Source organism: Triturus cristatus, chromosome 1_2, assembly GCF_964204655.1.
Source record: "Triturus cristatus chromosome 1_2, aTriCri1.1, whole genome shotgun sequence".
Classification (NCBI taxonomy): Eukaryota; Metazoa; Chordata; class Amphibia; order Caudata; family Salamandridae; genus Triturus; species Triturus cristatus.
This window is the reverse complement of record NC_140580.1, coordinates 1,184,152,147-1,184,170,356: the sequence shown is the minus strand read 5'-3', so window position 1 is coordinate 1,184,170,356 and position 18,210 is coordinate 1,184,152,147. Positions and strand designations below refer to the sequence as shown.

At 51.6% G+C, this 18,210-nt stretch overlaps 1 protein-coding gene across 13 annotated transcripts in view; it reads right to left on the bottom strand.

The window, feature by feature from the left end:
• DNM1 (dynamin 1) overlaps positions 1–18,210 on the bottom strand; it is a 796,474-nt gene that overhangs the window by 179,698 nt on the left and 598,566 nt on the right. For all 13 annotated transcript variants that reach the window (XM_085614099.1, XM_085614096.1, XM_085614097.1 and 10 more), the window contains one exon: positions 9,278–9,391. In XM_085614099.1, the coding sequence (XP_085470225.1) occupies positions 9,278–9,391 (114 nt within the window). The remainder of the gene's footprint in view (positions 1–9,277; positions 9,392–18,210) is intronic.

Below are 18,210 nucleotides of genomic sequence, written 5' to 3'. Positions count from 1 at the left end.
GTGAGCTGACAAAGACACCCCATCCGCCGCAGTGCTGATTATTTGGTTGGCCACCAGCGCACCCTCCTGGAGAAATTCTGAGAAATCCTGAAGGTCCTCCTTCGGGAGTTTGTCTTTGAAGCGCTCCAGTGAATCCCATAAGGACCTGTCATAACGGCCCAACAGAGCCGCAGCGTTAGAAACTTGAAGAGAAGACGCTGCAGAGCCGCAAGCCTTCCTCCCCCAAGAGTCTTGTGCTCTACTTTCCTTATCCGGAGGAGCTGAGGAAGAAGAAGCAACTGCGTGTGTCTTCTTTGCCGCTGCCACAATTACAGAGTCCGGTGGCGGATCCGATTTGAGGAAAAGAGGATCTGAGGCAGCAGTTCTATATTTTTGCAGGAGCTGCTTTCACCGATGATGGAGTAAGGAAAACGTCCATTACCGGCTCAATGATACCAGGGACCAAGGGCAGTAATGGTCTAGTCGCAGACCTCTGATGGAGGGTCTCGAAAATGATAGACGTGGTGGTCTGAGGAGCCGACATGGTGATTCCCAGGTTTTGTGCTCCTCTGGAGAGAACATCATGAAAAGTGTTCACATCGTCGATGGGTGACACCCTAGAAGGAGGACTATCCGTGAGCGTGGGTAAGTAGTCCCTTTTGGATGAGTGTGTCAAAGAGGAGGACCACGATGGTGTTCGCCGCCTCTTGCACTGACTCTGAGTCGATCTGCGCTTAGGAAATCTGACTCTATGTTCTCTGGTCCGAGTAGTGGGGGACCTGTCCACTTCCTGCACAAGACGTTGTAAGGGTGATCTGTGCAGAGGACTGGAATAGTCCATAGGTCGTTGGGCGTGACCCGTTGGTACTGTTTGCCAATGATGGAGAGGTTGGAGCCATCTGGGCGAAAGATGAATTGAAGGAGTTCGCCGTCTCCTTGACGATCCTCCTGGTGACCTTGGAGGCTCAGGTGAGTGAACAGAAGAATTGTGTGATGTCGCAATTGTCCGGGCTGAGCTCCGGATAGAATGAGAGAACTCTCTGTGACTTCTGAAGCGAGATCGGCGTCTTGATGAGCGATGTGACGTTCGATGGAGAATACCTCGACGTCCACCGGCTCTGTGTCACCATCACTGGTGAGTCCCTTGATCGTGATTGTCTCACCTTCGACGTTGTAGGATGTGACGTCGAACCCTTGGAACATACAGATTGCACCTTCGACGTTGAGTGTGTAGGAGACCTCAACGAAGAATGGATGGACGGAGAAATCCTTCGATGTCGCATCCTGGTGCCTGTTCGATCCCTTTCTCGACACGGACCGTCTGCTCGTCGCCGACGGAGACCGCCGTCTCGACGTCGAACGACGTCTGGTGTATTTCACATTGGGCCTCGACGACGAATGTTTCTTCGATGTCGGTGAAGAGCTGGCCTTCGACATTGAACGTCGACTTGGACGACGACGAAGGTGATGATAGCCTTGCCTCTGGTGATGAGGCCTGCCTCTACGTCGACCATCACCTGGTTGACGTCGATGGAGACGCCTGCTTCGACGCCGATCGCTGGTGACCCTGCGACGGTGGAACATCTCTCTACGTCGACCGCCGCCTGGTCGACGGAGACACTCGCTTCGATGCCGATCACTGGTGACCCTGCGAAGGCAGAACATGTCTTGACGTCGAACGCCGCCTCACCGGTGACGACGGAGAACCATGCCTTGCCGTTGGGTGAGCCCGCATCAACGGAGATCTACTCCTCGACGGCGATCATCACCCGGGTTGACGACGGCAGAGGATCCGATGTACCTGTTGTCTTTGACAGCGAGCCCGACGTCGATGGTCTTCTTGTCGACATTTTTCGTTGCCGATGAAGAAATTTGCGGCGCCGAGCCCGATGCAGATGGAGAGCAGATTGGAACCTTACTTCTAGACGGAGTAGGGGCTCTCTCTTTCCTCTTCTTCATCGGAGACCTGCCTCTTGAAGGAGATTTCTTCTTCTCAGCCAGCCCACAGAGGCGAATACTCTCCCTATCCTTAAGAGTTCTTTTGGACAGTAGCTGGAAATGCTGACAGGTCTTTGGATTATGATCAGAAAGAAGGCAGAGAATACAGACAGGATGGGAGTCTGTTTTAGCCTTCTTCTTGCCACAGGCAGGGCAAGGCAGGGCAAGAGTCAAATAGAGAGGGCATTTTTGACTGGAAAATAATGTTCAACTCTCTCAAAAATAGCAGAGATATACTCCAACAACAAAAAAGTTAGAGCTGAAGTAACCAGGGTCCTGACAGAAGGAGCCGGAAAGAACAACTGACCTAACTGTCACCCCTGAGGCATGATGGGAAGCTTGGGGTCATGGCTGCCTTAAAGGCACAGTGCCAGTTTATCTGTGTGTTTCTGTGGGTTAGCTTTTCAGCTTTCTACAGTGAGGTTTTTATGCAATACAGCCTATGTGCTGACAATGTTTCTCATTCTTCCTTGTAAGATGGTGATTTCTGCTGTTTTACTAAAGCAGTTTTCAAATGTGCATTTTCTCCCTGCTTTTATTGGAGTGTATTTATATACAGGGGAATTTCTTACAACATTGTTCAGCATTGCTATGGAAGGCTGCATTGTTTTTTTATACATATATATATATATATATATATATATATATATATATAAATATATATATATATATAGAGCTATATATAGGTTGCCACATATATGTTGTATGTTTCCGGGGTCCCGCACATGGACGGGAATATTCATGTGCTTATGACTATTGATGAGGATCCCCTGGAAGAGAACATGAATGTATGCATCTTTCAGATCGTTGGATACTAGGAAATCTACTCCATCGATGACTGAAGGATGTTGATCAGAGACACCATTCAGATGTCTTGACTTTTTATTGATCTGTTAAGTACCTTTAAATTCAGAATAAGGTGCTGGGGCAGTAGAACTGGCCTTGCTGGTAGTAATTTTGCTGAATGGGTGAAAAGTATAGGATGGTTATCGATTAGCACTCCTCTGCCACACAACTGATATCTAACATATCTGTGAGTACTATGAGAGCAAGTCTTCTTAGTTTCGCTGTTAATATCTTGCAGGGCATCAGCCTTGTACTTGCCAAACGAATGCTAGCAGTCCAATAGTATGTCTAACACCCTTGATTGCACCACCCGGGCGGAAAGAGATATGGGTGTAATCACCGCATCTGCGAAGGACCACCCAGAAAACCACCCATTGGACCCAGGAGAAATCGAGGGAAGCAATTATGAGCACAGTAGAAGGAAGTGGGCTCGGACTTAGAAACGCTTTGCCTCCGCCGCTGCAGGACCCACACATTTTGTAAATCAATGGAGACACCGGCTGCAGCTACTTTTCGCAGCATGACAAGATTGTAGTGACTTAGAGTACACAGGCCTGAATGATACATTGGACTTACATGATTTTCTTAATACTTTATTTGATCGATAATTTGATTCTAGATTATTGAATCGGATTAAATAACACTCTTTGAGATATGGGCATGAAAAAAGACAACATGTTGTTCACCGCACTGTGACATTGCTGTCACATCTTAAGGGTTAGACTGTTTTATATATGGAAAGTTCTATATTTTGAATCATAATAAAACATGTGACCGAATTGAGTAATTAAGTGAGAAAAGTAGTTTATCCAGGACCAAACTTGCAGAATGCTTGAAGTACACCAAATTTAATCAAACTAATACAATTAGTCCAGCCTATGCTATGTCTAATACATAGGTTGTGGATTTATAATTATATCAGTGTGAAGTTGGAAAGGGTTTTGACATCGCCATCGCCATCCCAGAGGGATACAAGATCCCCCGGAGAGATCGCAACAACCAGACTGGAGGAGGCATCGCCATCATCCACAGGGACACCATCCGCATCACGACCAACACCGACGACACCCTGACTACCGCCGAACACCTACACTTCCAGATCCACACCGACCCTAAGACCACCCTCAGAGGCACCCTGATCTACCGACCCCCGGGACCACGCACACCATTCAGCGAAGACATCGCCGACTTCATCAGCCCGCACGCCCTCCCCTCCGCTGACTACATCCTCCTGGGGGACATCAACTTCCACCTGGAGAACAACAACGACCGCAACACCACCACCCTGCTTGACAACCTCGCCAACCTCGGACTCAAGCAGCTGGTGTCCACCCCCACCCACCTCGCCGGACACACACTCGACGCCGTCTTCTCATCCAGTAAAGACATCACCTTCAGCCACGCCACTGGACTCCACTGGACGGACCATAGCTGCGTCCACTTCACCTTCAGAAGAACCACGATCCACCACCACCAGCAACAGGCTGCTCGAAGAAGCTGGAACAAGATCACAGCCGACCAGCTCGCCGCTTCCCTGAGCCAGCACCCTCCAGCCAGTTCAGCGAACCCTAGCCAGGCCGCCGACAACCTCACGAAGTGGATCAGCACCTGCGCGGACGAACTCGCCCCACTGAGGACCCCGCCCAGCAGACCCGGCAGCAAGAAGGCCCCATGGTTTACCGACGAACTCAAGAGCTCCAAGAAGAACTGCCGAGCCCTCGAGAAAGCCTGGAGAAGGGAGCCAACACCGGACAACATGACCACCCTCAAGCTCGCCACCCGGAAGCACCATCAACTAACCCACGCCACCAAGAAAACAGCATTCAAGGACCGGCTGGACAACAACGCACACAACTGCAAGGAACTCTTCAACATCGTGAAAGAGCTCTCCAACCCCAACGCCGGAAACAACGACATCACCCCATCGCAAGACCTCTGCAACTCCCTCGCCTCCTACTTCCACAACAAGATCGCTGACATACACAACAGCTTCATCCCACAAACAACGCCCCCCACGACCGCACCAACGCCCCCCACCACCACCCTCAGCGCCTGGACCCCGATCAACACAGAAGACACCATCCGCACGATGAACTCTATCCACTCCGGATCTCCGACCGACCCCTGCCCTCACCACGTATTCAACAGGGCCGACGCTGTCATCGCACCCCACCTGCGGGACATCATCAACACCTCCTTCGACACCGCCACCTTCCCTGAGAGCTGGAAGCACGCCGAACTCAGCGCTCTACTAAAGAAACCAACATCGGACCCCACCGAACTCAAGAATTACCGCCCCATCTCGCTCCTCCCGTTTCCAGCCAAAGTCATCGAGAAGACCGTCAACAAGCAGCTGGCCACCTTCCTCAAGACAAATGGATCCCTCGACCCCTCACAGTCTGGCTTCCGAGCCAACCACAGCACCGAGACCGCCCTCATCGCTGCCACCGATGACATCCGAGCCCTGCTGGACAACGGAGAAACAGCAGCCCTCATCCTCCTAGACCTCTCCGTGGCATTCGACACTGTCTGCCACCGCACCCTAGTGCAACGCCTCAGCAACGTCGGAATCCAGGAGAAGGCACTGGAGTGGATCATCTCCTTCCTCGACGGAAGGACACAGAGAGTCCGCCTACCACCGTACAAGTCAGAGGCCACCGAAGTCATCTGCGGCGTCCCTCAGGGATCCTCGCTCAGCCCCACCCTCTTCAACGTCTACATGAGCCCCCTTGCGGCCATCGCACGCCAACACAACCTCAACATCGTCTCCTACGCCAACGACACCCAGCTGATCCTCTCCCTGACCAACGACCCCGCCGCCGCCAGAGCCAACCTCCATGAAGGGATGAAAGACGTAGCCGAGTGGATGACGACCAGCCGCCTGAGACTGAACTCAGACAAGACGGAAGTCCTCATCCTGGGCTCCTCGCCCTCCGCCTGGGACGACTCCTGGTGGCCCCCCGCCCTGGGCACCGCACCCAAACGGACGGACCACGCACGCAACCTGGGCTTCATCCTGGACTCCTCCCTCTCCATGACCAGACAAGTCAACGCCGTCTCCTCGTCCTGTTTCAACATCCTGCGCATGCTACGGAGGATCTTCCGGTGGATCCCCACTGAGACCAGGAAGACGGTCACCCAGGCCCTCGTCACCAGCCGACTGGACTACGGCAACGCCCTCTACGCCGGAACCACCGCCAAGCTCCAGAAGAGACTCCAGCGGATACAGAACGCCTCAGCCAGACTCATCCTCGACATCCCCCGAAGCAGCCACATCTCCGGACATCTGAGAGACCTGCACTGGCTCCCCGTCAACAAGAGAATCACCTTCCTTCTCCTCACCCACGCACACAAAGCCCTACACGACCAAGGCCCGAGCTACCTCAACAACCGCCTCAACTTCTACGCTCCCAAACGCCATCTCCGATCAACCAGCCACGCCCTCGCCGCCATCCCCCGCATCCGAAGAGCGACAACAGGAGGAAGGTCCTTCTCCTACCTGGCCGCCAAGACCTGGAACTCCCTCCCTCCCGACCTGCGCCTGACCCAAGACCACCTCTCCTTCAGGAAGAAGCTCAAGACCTGGCTGTTCGAGCAGTAGCGGCACCCCCGCCCCCCCCCCCCCGAGCGCCTTGAGACCCTCCGGGTGAGTAGTGCGCTTTATAAATGTCTTTGATTGATTGATTGATTGAACACTCCCTCATCATTCATCATCATTAAACTTTTAGACTTTATTTCGCATTTCAAAGATAAAATACATAAAAGTACATTTGACAGAATTCATTTCGTACATACGAGACATTAAAAATTATTGCAACACAATCTAAAGCAGCAGGTAAATCAATTAAGATTATAAACAATCATTTTTAAAAAGAGCCATAGTTTAAAATGGGTCATATAAAACGTGATGTATCACAATTTCTAAAAATGGACAATCCTTTTAAAGCAACCATTGCGCTCATCCCCTTATTCCGTTGTTACAGTATTTGTGACACCTCGCGATTTTATAGCTGCCAATAAATAAGAGGCAATTGTATAACATACAAATGGGGTTTCTAGGTGTTTAATAACCAATAATGCCTCCTTAAATTAACGCAAGTTAAATTTTCGCACCAATGGTGCAATAAACTTCTTCCATTCTATGACAAAAACCCCCCGAAAGAATAGTATGTGCAGAGTAGTTCGTTTCGACTTTCCGTCACTGGGGCAGAGGGAGAGATGGCTGAATGAATATACATTTAGAGGATAACCCAGCATAAGCGGTATATAGTTCAGGCGAAATCTCGTCAGAATAACACGGTGGTGGGTATTTTCTACAAAACAGAGGTATGACAAAGAGCGATACTGTGCTTCCGGTAAGGCTTGGTATGTCAGCACTGTACGTTTCCCTTCATGGCTCTCCCATCTGTCCCTTTTACATTTCTTCATGAAAATTTCTTTCAACTTACTTTTAAGAAAGCGTTCGCAAACTGGAGTAACATACAAATCCGCCAGACCCAGCGAGATGAGGGATTCTCTAACAATGTCCATGCAATTTTAAGAGCATCATCTAACTTCATCACATCTTTTAAACTCATTTGGTTCAGTGGTACTCCCCTCATAAGTTAATGCCATTTCCAATTTATTTTGCTCATTGTCAATTTTAGGCCTGGTTTAGAGGTTGACGGATGGAGTAAAGGCAGCCAGGGTGGCAGAGGACTTTAGACCCTCCACCCTGCCTTCACTCTGAACGCCAAGTCCATCGCCAGCCCTGCAGTGAACTCTATGGGCTTCCATGTCAGAGGTTGACGGATGGAGTAAAGGAAGCCAGGGTGGCAGAGGACTTTAGACCCTCCACCCTGCCTTCACTCTGAACGCCAAGTCCATCGCCAGCCCTGCAGTGAACTCTATGGGCTTCCATGTCAGAGGTTGACGGATGGAGTAAAGGAAGCCAGGGTGGCAGACGACTTTAGACCCTCCACCCTGCCTTCACTCTGAACGCCAAGTCCATCGCCAGCCCTGCAGTGAACTCTATGGGTTTGCATGTCAGAGGTTGACGGATGGAGTAAAGGCAGCCAGGGTGGCAGAGGACTTTAGACCCTCCACCCTGCCTTCACTCTGAACGCCAAGTCCATCGCCAGCCCTGCAGTGAACTCTATGGGTTTGCATGTCAGAGGTTGACGGATGGAGTAAAGGCAGCCAGGGTGGCAGAGGACTTTAGACCCTCCACCCTGCCTTCACTCTGAACGCCAAGTCCATCGCCAGCCCTGCAGGGAACGCTATGGGTTTCCATGTTAGAGGTTGACGGATGGAGTGAAGGCAGCCAGGGTGGCAGAGGACTTTTATACCCTCCACCCTGCCTTCACTCCGAACGCCAAGTCCATCGCCAGCCGTGCAGTGAACTCTATGGGTTTGCATGTCAGAGGTTGACGGATGGAGTAAAGGCAGCAAGGGTAGCAGAGGACTTTTATACCCTCCACCCTGCCTTCACTCCGAACGCCAAGTCCATCGCCAGCCCTGCAGGGAACTCTATGGGTTTGCATGTCAGAGGTTGACGGATGGAGTAAAGGCAGCCAGGGTGGCAGAGGACTTTAGACCCTCCACCCTGCCTTAACTCTGAACGCCAAGTCCATCGCCAGCCCTGAAGTGAATTCTATGGGTTTGCATGTCAGAGGTTGACGGATGGAGTAAAGGCAGCCAGGGTGGCGGAGGACTTTAGACCCTCCACCCTGCCTTCACTCGGAACGCCAAGCCCATCGCCAGCCCTGCAGTGAACTCTATGGGTTGGCATGAACCACACTCACAAAGCACTCTGGCACTAAGCTTTGCCCGCAATTGTCCACAATGGCTTCACGGGACTGTAGCGCTTACTGACAGTCCCACCTGAAACAAAACTGGACGGATCCTACTACACACATGCTCCATGCACATCCTACTGCACGTACAGACAGCAAGCATACATGTGCCATTCATGGAGCAAGGGACCCGGCTGCAGGGGTCTCACGGACCAACTTAGAACTGGACAGGCCAGTCAGCAACTCTCCCCAGCAGGGGACTGGTAACAATGCATGTCTACTGCTACCATCATTGACAGTGCTCCAAAGCTCAGTGGAATGACAGTAGTGGGGCTCAGTGAGAATTGCTCTGTGTCTCTTCAAAGAGCCAAGCTCTGGGCTGCATTCCATGACATAGGGGGCCTTCAGTGTACATTCATGCTTGTTGTGGGACAAACTAAATCAAAAAGCCATCACAAACTTGCTTTGAGAAATGCAGGACAGAGATGCCTGCTCTCCAGAGCAATGCAGGAGATCTTTTGCACCCCTACACTAACACATGTATGTGGTCGTATGTTTCATGGAGTCTAAAACAATGACAGGTGTGGAGGAGGAGAAATAGTGTCAGAAAAGGGAGATGGGGAATACAGAATTACAGGCAGCACATGTTAACACTGATGATTCCACCCTGGCTGGCGTACCTCGTCATCCTTGTACCAGGAGAGATTCTCAGCCGTCATAACAAACCAGTACTCTTTGGAGCCACCCTTCATGATGCCAATGTTGTTGATCGTTAACCAACCTTTCCGGATCACCTAAGAGAACAGAGGAAAGTGAGCATTAGGAGAACGTCATCGAAAGAGACTTCAATCACAGAATCAAGAAGAACAGGGCACTCACACCAAGGCACTCTTCGTGGAGGTGTGGCCGAAGGATGCCAGAGAGTGGCACTCTAGGGCACCGAGGCAACACACTAAGATGCAATGTGTGGCACACCAGGAAAAGAGTGTGGCATACTGCCTGAGAGAAGTGGCATGCTATGTCAGAAGGGTGGGTCACCAGACAGAGACACTGGCACAACAGGACAGAGCACAGAGTGAGGCAAAAGGGGGCTCAGAGAGTGGTCTACCAACGCAGAGTCAAAAACAAGGATGATACAGTTTCAAACAAGAAAAAACACTCATCAATTCTTGGTGGCAACCTAGAATACATGTGTCCCACAGAAAGGCATGGAGTGAGACACTATTGGACACAGACGACTGAGGGTGCAGAGAAAGGCACAGCATGGCAGATCAAGCCACAGTGTGACTCACAAGGTCAAAGAATGTGGGACACAGGGCAAGCCAGGTCAAATTGTATGGCACACCAAGGCACAGAGAGGGACTTGGCACATTAAGGCACAGCCAGTGCTGTCAGGTCACAGACAGTGGCAAAGCTGTTTACAGAGAGTGAGGTCACTCAGGGTACACACTAGGGAACAGTAGGGGGCAAACAACACAGTGCTTAACAAACGGTATCAGAGAAATGCTCACGGATTGTGAAGCACTAGGGCGTAGGTTGTGGCATGCCAGAGCACAGTGTGGCACACCAGGACACAGCAAGAGCTGCCTGTTCAGGGGGCACAGAATGTGGCAATCAGAGAAGTGTAGCATACTGAGGCCGTGTGGATCACAGCGGCACAGCTTGGAGCACACCGAGCTGAGAGGGAAGCACATCATGGCAGACACAAAGTCACCACCGAGCAGAGCTGCATAGACCAGGCCGCCGGCAGGGCGATGCATTCCAAGTCACAGAAGAAACACTGAATGACTGAGAAAGTGGACCAACTGGATACACACTGAGGTACACGAGAGTATGTCGCAGGCCACTCTCACAATGAAGGGATTCAAATGTTAATCACAAGGGCACAGAGGGTGATGAGAGAAGGGGGGCTGGGGGGTGGGTGAGATAGAGGGAGAGAGGGGGGCGGTTGGGGGATAGATAGAGGGCGAGAGGGGGGTTGGGGGAGAGATAGAGTGAGAGATGAACTGGCCACTGAGCGCTTTCACAAAGGAGCACACGTGTGGCCCAGCAGGGCAGGACGTGTGGCACACTTCATACACATGTGGCGTACGTGTGGCCCTGCAGGGCAGGACGTGTGGCACACTTCATACACATGTGGAGCACACGTGTGGCCCAGCAGGGCAGGACGTGTGGCACACTTCATACACATGTGGCGCACCTAGGAAGAGGTTATGGGTCTCCGGAGCAGATGGGATGGCCCACCAAGGCCAACGATGGGGCACATACCAGGCCATCTTGAGATGATTTAGAAACACAAACGTGATGGCTGGATTTCTTGAAATCATCTCAGCAGCTGGCAGCTCCCTGGGGAAGCATACTAGCTCATTGTTTTCAGGGTCGAGATGGATTGAGATGATGGCACACAGTGCTGCCCGAAAGGGCTGATAATGAGGAACAAGATGGCAAAGCATCAACACAGGGTACAGAGAGGTTCACATACTGAAAGAACGACCTGCAAAAGGACACACAATATGGCACACATACCCTCACATAGACCTTGTAAACAGAACATTAAAGCACACATTAAAACACACCAAGGCAAACAGTGCAACAAGCTGTCACAAAGTGGTGCAAGATGGCAGAGGAGGTTGCACAATTAGGCAAAGAATGACAAATAAGAGCACAGAGTGTACCCCAGTTAGGTAAACAGTGCACAGACAGGGTATCCGAGCATTGGGCACGGCAGGCCTGGAGAAAACCAGGGCACACAGCGTGGATCAAGCCCGGGCACACAGACTGGGACACAAGAGGGGACATGACACACCAGGATGGACAGCATGGGACATACCAGAGCACAGTGCACAGAAGAACAGGCACACAGCCAGGACCGTACAAGGGCAGGGAGCATAGGACGCATCAGAAAAGAGCCTGTGCTTCACTAGAGCACAGTGCATGAGACGACCAAGGCAAGAAAGCATGGGACAAACCAGGCCATACAGCGCGGGACACACCAGGGCATACAGCGCGGGACACACCAGGGCATACAGCGCGGGACACACCAGGGCATACAGCGCGGGATAAACCAGCGCATACAGCGCGGCATACACCAGCGCATACAGTCTGGGACACACCAGCATATATAGCGTGGGACACACCTGCGCATACTTCGAGGGACACACTAGCGCATACAGTATGGGACACACCAGGGCATACAGTGTGGGACACTCCAGCCCATACAGCAAGGGATACACCAGAGCATAGAGCGCAGGACACACCAGCGCTTACAGAGTGGGAAACACCAGCGCATACAGCGTTGGACATACAAGCGCACACAGCGCTGGACGCATCAGCGCATACAGTATGGGACACACCAGGGCATACAGTGTGGGACACTCCAGCCCATACAGCAAGGGATACACCAGAGCATAGAGCGCAGGACACACCAGCGCTTACAGAGTGGGAAACACCAGTGCATACAGCGTTGGACATACAAGCGCACACAGCGCTGGACGAATCAGCGCATACAGTATGGGACACACCAGGGCATACAGTGTGGGACACTCCAGCCCATACAACAAGGGATACACCAGAGCATAGAGCGCAGGACACACCAGCGCTTACAGAGTGGGAAACACCAGCGCATACAGCGTTGGACATACAAGCGCACAGCGCTGGACGCATCAGCGCATACAGTATGGGACACAACAGTGCATTCAGTATGGGGCACATCAGCACATGCAGTGTGGGGCACATCAGCACATGCAGTTTGGGACACACCAGTGCTTACAGCCTGGGACACACAAGCGCATACAGCCTGGGACACACAAGCGCATACAGCCTAGGACACACAAGCGCATACAGCCTAGGACACACAAGCGCATACAGCCTAGGACACACAAGCGCATACAGCCTAGGACACACAAGCGCATACAGCCTAGGACAAACAAGCACATAGAGCGTGGGACACACCAGCGCATACTTCGTGGGACACACCAGCGCATACAGTGTGGGACACACCAGCGCATACAGTGTGGGACACACAAGGGCATACAGCCTGGGACACACAAGCGCATACAGCCTAGGACACACAAGCACATAGACCGTGGGACACACCAGCGCATACTTCGTGGGACACACAAGCGCATACAGCCTGGGACACACCAGCACAAACAGTGCGGGACACACCAGCAATTACAGCGCGGGCAACACCAGCGCATACAGTGTGGGACACACCAGCGCATACAGCGTGGGACACACCAGCGCATACAGCGCGGGACACACCAGCGCATACAGCGCGGGACACACCAGCGCATGACACACCAGCGCATACAGCGCGGGACACACCAGCGCATATGGCGCGGGACACACCAGCGCATACAGCGCGGGACACACCAGCGCATACAGCGCGGGACACACCAGCGCATGACACACCAGCGCATACAGCGCGGGACACACCAGCGCATATGGCGCGGGACACACCAGCGCATATGGCGCGGGACACACCAGCGCATATGGCGCGGGACACACCAGCGCATACGGCGCGGGACACACCAGCGCATACGGTGTGGGACACACCAGCGCATACGGTACGGGACACACCAGCGCATACAGCGTGGGACACACCAGCGCATACAATGTGGGACACACCAGCACATACAGTGTGGGACACACCAGCGCATACAGTGTGGGACACACCAGCGCATACAATGTGGGACACACCAGTCTATACAGCATGGGATACACCAGAGCATAGAGCGCAGGACACACCAGCGCTTACATCGTGGGAAACACCAACGCATATAGGGTGGGACACACAATAACATACAGCGCTGGACGCATCAGCGCATACAGTATGGGACACACCAGAGCATACAGCATGAGACACATCAGCACATACAGCGGGTGACACACCAATGCAAAAAACGTGGGACACAAAAGCGCATACAGTGCGGGACACACCAGCGCATACAGCGTGGGACACACCAGCGCTTACAGAATGGGACACACCAGCGCATACAGCATGGGAAACACCAGCGCATACAGCATGGGACACACCAGCGCATACAGCATGGGACACACCAGCGCATACAGCATGGGACACACCAGCGCATACAGCATGGGACACACCAGCGCATACAGCATGGGACACACCAGCGCATACAGCATGGGACACACCAGCGCATACAGCATGGGACACACCAGCGCATACAGCATGGGACACACCAGCACATACAGCATGGGACACACCAGCACATACAGCATGGGACACACCAGCACATACAGCATGGGACACACCAGGGCCCAGAGCTTAGAACATGGAGTACACCACAGGAGATAACAGTGCACAGAGCTATGGGCACACAGCCAAGACAATACAAGAGCAGGGAGCACAGAATGTGCCAGAAAACAGGTCCTGAGGCTCACCAGTGCATAGTGCCTGGGACGCACCGATGCGCAAAGCCTGGGATGCAAAGGGGCACAGAGCCTGGGATGCAAAGGGGCACAGAGCCTGGGATGCAAAGGGGCACAGAGCCTGGGACGCAAAGGGGCACAGAGCCTGGGACGCAAAGGGGCACAGAGCCTGGGACGCACCGGGGCTCAGAGGCTCGGGCACACCACCATACAGAGCCTGGGACGCACCGGGACACAAAGCCTGGGACGCACCGGGGCACACAGCCTGGGAAGCACCGGGGCTCAGAGGCTCGGGCACACCACCATACAGAGCCTGGGATGCACTGGGGCACAGAGCCTAAGATGCACAGTGGAGCAATACATGCAATACACTGGAGGGTACAGAGCCTGAGGCATTCCATGGCAGATAGCCTGGAATATACCTGTGCACAGAGTCTGGGACACGCCAGGGCACAGGGGTTGGGACACGCCAGGGCACAAGGGCTGAGACACGCCAGGGCACAGGGGCTGAGACACGCCAGGGCACAAGGGCTGAGACACGCCAGGGCACAGGGGCTGAGACACGCCAGGGCACAGGGGCTGAGACACGCCAGGGCACAGGGGTGGGACACAATGGGTTGCGGAGCAAGCGATATACCAGGGTACAGGACCTGGGACACAATGGAACAACGCATGGAACACATCAGGGCACAGAGCCTGGGCCACATGACAGACCACAGCATGGGATAAGAAAGGGCATAGTACATGTACCAGAGGCACAGAAGATGGGGCACACTGGGGCAGAGATCCTTTGATTCAGCAGGGAAGAGACCATGGGACACACCAGAAAAGAGAGAACTTTGGACACATCAGAGAAAATAGAACATAGGACACATTGGGATACAGAGCATGGAAACAGCAGGGCAGACAGTCAGGTAGACACTAGGGCAGGAAGAATCGTGTAAACTACACAACATATCTTGGGACAAAGAAGGGCACATGGTTTGGGACACATTGGGGTACAGAGTTTGGGGCATGCGAAGGCACAGGGATTGAGGCCAGGGGCAGAGATCATGTGATAAACTAAGGAACAGACTACAACATCAGAGACAGCAAAGAAACTTAGGAGTAGACTAGGGCACAGTGTGACGCACACCAAAACAGAATGTGTGGGGAATAAAGCTAAGTCCCAACAGGACACACAGCATGAGACACACCAATGAAAGGAGCACAGCGCACGCCAGGATGGAGAGTATGGGGCACATTGGGTACGAGAGGATGAGATGCACACCAGGAAGCAGAGCATGGAGCACACCATGGCACGGAGTTAAATTCCCACAGCAGTGATCACTCGTTGACACAGCAAGAGGCAAATACCGAAACATGAGTGTGTATGAAAAGAACTAGAGCACTGGTGTGCAACAGCAGATAGAACAAGGACACACCAGATCACAGAGCTTAGGACGTAGCATGGCTATACCAGGAAACAGAGCAGGGGCCACACTAGGAAATACAGCACAAAGCCAACAACCTTGGACACACTAGGATACAGCAAAATACACACAGCAAAAGAGAGTTTGTAGGATATATCAGGGAAGATAAGAGGACACAGAAAGGAAAAGAGCATCCAAGAAACCTGGGAATACATCGATCACGACACATACCAGGGCAAAAGCATGGGAAATTATGAATACACCAGGGACAGGGACCGGTAAAGGTCAAAGACACAGGCATCAGACACACATGACTGCAGAGCACAGGTGGGACCAAAAGTCAAGAGTTTAGAAGTAAGGGCAGAAACAAGGCAACACAAGGAAACGTCCATGGGACACAGAGGGTATAAGGCATATGACCGACTGAAGACGAATACATAGAAGATGCGATGCACAAAGTATGGAATATCCTGCATGGGACACACAAGGGCAAAGAAAAATAAATCAACAAGATACAGAGTAGAAAGAATGCATGGGCACAGGGCAACAAGATACAGAGAATGTAGGATACAAATGAGCAGAAAGCATGGGATACTTGTGGGCAGACAGCATGGGACACTTAACCACACAGGACAGAACACACTAAGCATAAAGCACCGAAGACCAGCGCGAGGAGCACAGTGCATGCCAGGGTAGAGAACATGGGATATACCTTGAGCACAAAACAAGGCACAGAATAATGCACATGCCATGGAACAAAAAGAATAGTTACTTACCTGTAATCCTAGTTCTCCTCCAGGGAATTTTTTATAAAATATATATCCTACTTTTTATTTTTTTACTTTACAGAGTTTTATATAGCGCGAACTTGACCCGAATCGGGTATCAGGAAAAGCCAATTTTATTTATATAAAAGCAAAGCTTTTGCCAGCTCAAGGCTGGCTGTACTGGCCCGATTTCCATTACATTTCTTTTTTTAAAAAGAAGCCAATTTTGTTGCAAAGCCATCCTATGTGCCCTGTGTACCCCCATTTGTTGCTGATTGGTACTGGTGGTATCTGGCTCGGACTGTGCGTGGGCTCTGCCTACGAAGGCCCAGGGACAGTGCTATGTTGAAAACACAGACATGCATTAGGGTACACTATGTATTAGGGTACATTTAATATTGCCATGACCAACCCCATAAATCCCAAGTAGATAATAGGGCAGGGGGATTAAAACTACCTATAAGTCCCTAGTATATAATAGGGCATGGCGGTTTAGAGGCCAGCAGCCCTTTCTGCACTTGTATGTGAGCACCTGAGGTCATTTTAAAAGCAGCCCTGCCTTGCAGCACTCTTTTTAAAAGTAAATGGATTGCAAACTCCATTTTGGTGGTAGAGGCACTTGAAAAGTGATAACCTACAATATTTTTCCAAGTTCAGTACCCTCAGGGTATCCTCTAGGTGTCCCAAGGGGAGGGGTCATGTAATCATGACCAGGGACCTTATAAAATATGTTTTATATGCCCTAGGGATAGAGAAATTGCACATTTCACTTCCCCCATTGTTGTAAAGTGCCTCCCAAAATCGACTTTGGTGCAGTGAGCACGGTGGAGGAAGATCGACACTATATTTGCATATTCAGAACCCCCAAGGTCTCCCCTAGTTGTCCCAGGGGTGGAGGGGGGCATGTATCTATAAGCTGGGCCCATATAAAAGACTTTGTATGAGCCCTGTTGATGTAGAAATTGCACATTTCAGTTTTACCATCGTAGATTCCTAGCCCCATGGGATAATCTTGCAATAGTTTATGAATGCATAGGTCTTGCTAGGAATTGAATAAAATATCATTCACAGACTTAGGAGCATGGTATTGACATATCCAACAATAAATATGCTAGTGTTGAATGTATACTAACTTGTACAGAAAAGAACTTATAAGAATTTCTTGTCTGTAAGCCAAAATTCAGCCTTCCTGCAGTCTTCCCTGATTGGCCAGAGTTAACAGGATTACCAGGCTCTTTTGATGAAGTGATAAGTGGCTCATGCAGGGAGAGGCTATCTGCTGGAGAGAGCTATGCTACATAGGAATGCCAGAGCATGAGGGAGGGGTCGTAAAGCAGGAAGCGTCAAAGGAGGAATAGGACAGGCAGGGACTGCCAGGTCCATCTACCGCCATCCCCTCTGACCCAGCCAGATGAGAGGCTTAAGGAAGGAATCTGCCGATGTTAGGGGATGGAGAGCTGAGGGAATGAACCATACTGAGAGTTGCTTAAGTTAGCTCTTAATGCTCTACTGAGATTTCAGCCACGTTGAATTTGAGGACTAGTGCTTTCCGGGAGAAGATTATGCCACACTTTGGAGGAAGTGGTCATGTTCTGGAGTGTTGCCTTGCACCTCATTGGGCAGGAATGCTCCCCTATATGACCCCACAGAACACTGAATAAATATGTGAGAAGTGCAGAGCCTCTCAGATATGCAGCTTGAAACTAAGAGGAAGAATTGCCATTCTGGAAACTTAATTTGCACCACCAGGCCCTGCACTCTGACTGACTGTGCCTGCTGCACTATCTGGAACTACAGCCCTGTGGACATACCATGCTTCAAAAGGATTAAAGTGTGGACTCCCTGCAAGCTACAGGTTAACACCAAGCTCATCTGCACTGTCACCAACAAGAGTCCCCCGCCTGGAGTGCATCCTGTGGACTTTAAAAGATTTGGCATAGGTGCATTGTGGGAATTGTGGTCCTAACCTTCCAAGGACCATCCAGGAGATTCCACACCCTTGGATTTGTGTTTGGCACGTTTAACCCACGAAGTGACCTC